The 3,379-nt window shown below is 51.7% G+C and overlaps 1 protein-coding gene across 1 annotated transcript; it reads right to left on the reverse strand.

Moving 5' to 3' along the window:
• Positions 1 to 847: 847 nt before the first annotated feature.
• LOC123255325 (interferon regulatory factor 5-like) lies at positions 848 to 2,214 on the reverse strand (the record flags this gene model as incomplete). Its single annotated transcript, XM_044684143.1, has 2 exons — positions 848 to 1,037; positions 2,011 to 2,214. Coding segments are annotated over 2 exons (394 nt in total), but the record flags the coding sequence as incomplete, so codon positions are not given.
• Positions 2,215 to 3,379: the final 1,165 nt, after the last annotated feature.

Here is a 3,379-nt window from a genome sequence, read left to right on the forward strand (position 1 = left end):
GAGAGAGAGAGAGAGAGAGAGAGAGAGAGAGAGAGAGAAAGGAAGGAAGGAAGGAAAGAAGAGAAAGAAAGGAAGGAGGAAGGAAGGGAGGGAGGAAAAGAAAGACCAGGACAGATCTCCTTCAGAATCATCAAGGAAGTCTGTTCCTTCTCCCCAAGGAGGTTCCTGAATTTATTTCTGCATTCACAAATCTCATGGCCACCTCCTGACCAAAGAGGGCCACCCCTGGCTACACATCTGGGCTGTGTAGGAGTCAGTTTCTGGTCTGCTAGACTCCCGAATGGAGTGGGGAGATGTCTTCAGAGACTGAGGGTCCCCAGGCACTCTAAATTCCAAGAATAATCTGTTCTCTAACTAGTGTCCTGCTCTCCCAGCCCCTGCCCCCGGGGAGCATCTTGTAGGTCCAATCAGAATCAAGAGATCACACCTAGAACAGCTTAAAGCTAGAATGGAGCCCCAAAGCCAAACTTGATTCTTCTTGCACCCACCTACCTGCTGGTCTTAGAATCAATCATAAGTCTAGCACAGAAACTCCAAAGCCAACCATTCCAACGCCTTCATTTTAGAGATGAAGAAAATGAGGCTCAGAGGTTTGGGGATTTTCCCATGATCACCCAGAAACAGAACTGGAATCCTCTAACTCTCTTTCCATCCTACCACACAATTTACCTGAGGAGAAAGGCAACCAGCTGAAGGGAATCGGGACTAGGGCTGTTTCTAAGCCACAAAGGAAGATGGCGATGGATGATAGTTGGGGCCCTGGTTGGCTCTCTTGGTCCCCTCCAGAGTTCACCCCCACTTTCATGCCTAAGGGTCTCCAGGGCCCATCTAGGGCAGGGGGGAGTACCTGCAGGAGTAGGACACGAGGCACAGACCTCGTAGATCTTATATGGCTGGGGTGGCACGTCTCGAGGCCCATCATAGAAGAGGTGGAACTCTCGACTCTTGTTGAGGGCACAGCGAAGGTTGGCCTTCCACTTGGCAGGATCTGCCTCATCCACGCCTTCCGTGTACTTCCCCGTCTCCTTGGCCCAGGCCTGGAAGGGTGGGGAGAGTGGAGGGGAAGAGTCCCATGGGAAGGGGTCGAGGCCACCTTGACGCTAGGTGCCCCCAAGGGTAAGGCTGAAGCAAAGACAGATCCCACCCTACGCTTGTTTCTGAAGGAGTTCTTTAAGCTCTTGGGGAGGGGTGTAAGAGGGTGTCAGGAGAGATAAATAGCGAGGCTCGAGGCACACATGCCAAAAGGTGAGTGCCCGGGACGGGAAAGAAGTAAGGCTGGGCTGGCAGGATTGCAGGCAGCTTTACCATCTGGACTCTGGCCCCCAGGCAGAAGCTGACTAATAAATCTCTTCTTCCATTTACGCTGAAGGCTGACCTTCCTCCCTTCTAAGGACAATCTCTATGGCTTCTACACCTGCTCTGTCACTGCAGCGCATAATTAGGGGTCTTACTTTCTCTTTTTCTCAGTTTCGTCATCTGTAAAAATGGAAAAAAGCAATATCCATTCTTCCCCGCCACGTGGTGGTTGGGGATCCAATAAGAGGGAGGGCAGTAGGGAGGGCAACTGGACTCGGAACGAGGAGAGCCCCTGCTTCAAATCCTGCCTTACAGCTGTGTGACTGTGGATCCGTCACGTAACATCTCTGAGGCTCCGAGTCCGTGTCCCACAGATTAACGCGTGCCAGAGGCAGAATCTGAACTCGGGGCACAGCTCCTTCCAAATCGAACACTTTCCTCTGAGCCTGAGCTATTTTTGCCAAATGGAAGCACAGGTGTGTGGAGCCAAAAAACAAATATAAGGGATTACTGTGGCCTGTCCCCTTCGCCTGTAAGAGAGAACTGGGTAAAAGCCCAAAGTCCTAATCCATAATAAGGAACGGGGTTGGCAGCGCAGCGTAGCCTGCAGGGATGACGCCAGCTTTTCGGCAGGGCCAGGGCATCAGGGGAAGGTTCAAGGTCTCATTGCCCGGCTACCGCTCTCTTCCACTGTCCCCTTTTGGCCCTGCTTACCTTGAAGATGGTGTTGTCGTCCTCATCCTGGGTGGCGCCATGCCTGGTGGCGTGGCGCCAGGGGATGTAAAAGAGCTTGCGCTCATCATTGACCCACTGAAGGCCTGGGTACTGGCAGCTGTTCACTTGGGCCACCAGCCAGGGCTTGAGCCGCACCCGTCGAGGTGGAGGTGGCACAGGCAGGGTCATGGTAGACTGGTAGACCTGTGGAAGAAGTCAGGGGGAGAGGTGGGAAAGCCGGTCCCAGAAAAAGAAGCTGAAGGCACATCGGAGCCCAGGACCCCCCCCCCCTGCCAGCACTGGCCAGGCCGGAGTTACTTTTAGTCCCCCAACTTTCTGGAGCCCGATTCCTGCTCACAGGAACAAAATGTCTCTTTCTTCCAGGCTAGGTTTGGGGAAGGGGTCCCCACTCCCATCTTCTTCTCTAGTTGCCGTCAAAATTAGTTAAAACAGAGGGAAACCCTGGAATAAATCCCGAGCTACATCCAGCAGGAAGGATATCTGTCCCGCCACGTTCTCCCAGAACGAGGACCCTGAAGATTTAGTCCCGGTCTTCCTTGTAGTCGCCTAATTTAATTTTACATTTAGAATTAGGCAGGAAAAAGAAGAGAGAATGGGAGAGGGGAACAGAAAGCAACACAGGTCAGGGGAAGAAGGGATTTGAGCCCTGTGGCAGTGTGCTTTAAGGAAAGAGCATGGGATTTAGAATTGGGAGACGGGTTCAAATCTCAGCCCTGCTATAATATCGATGGACTTGGTCAAATGACCTAAACTCACCGAGTGTCCGTTTCCTCATCTAAAAAGAAGGAGCTAGATTAGACAGTTCCTGAGGTCTTTCCCAACAACTCTAAAACGTAAGAGCCCCGGGAGCGGGAGGGAGCCAAAGGATGCTGTATTCTCTCCACATACCATGGAAAACCAGGAGTCTGGCAAACAGATTTTGTTCAGATCTATAATGAAAAGGGACTAAACCCAGGGATGTTGGCTCGGAACCCAGCTGGCTCCTGTGATCTTCTATCTGCCTGGTCCTGTTCTCAGAAAAAGGCAGAAAAGCAATGATGCCCACCTTCCTCCAATCATCCAGACCTTGTGGTTTGCTCTAAGGGGCTGAACAGAGATGGGGGAAGACTGTGACACTGAGCCTCATCCCTGATCTAAGAGGCCAGGAATGAATGCAGCAGGCTTAGGGTTTGGGTCCCTAATTCTTAATTCTTTGGGCAACATGTACCAAATTTCCTTGAAAATTCACCTTCCCACCCTGCTGAAGAAGAGAGAAGGTAACTGACAACCCATGTGAGAATCCTGATATGAGAAGCCTTGACTCTGGTCATCATCTTCCTCTCTCCCCTCAATCTGGCCTCAGATACTT

Source organism: Gracilinanus agilis, unplaced genomic scaffold, assembly GCF_016433145.1.
Source record: "Gracilinanus agilis isolate LMUSP501 unplaced genomic scaffold, AgileGrace unplaced_scaffold43481, whole genome shotgun sequence".
Taxonomy (NCBI): domain Eukaryota; kingdom Metazoa; phylum Chordata; class Mammalia; order Didelphimorphia; family Didelphidae; genus Gracilinanus; species Gracilinanus agilis.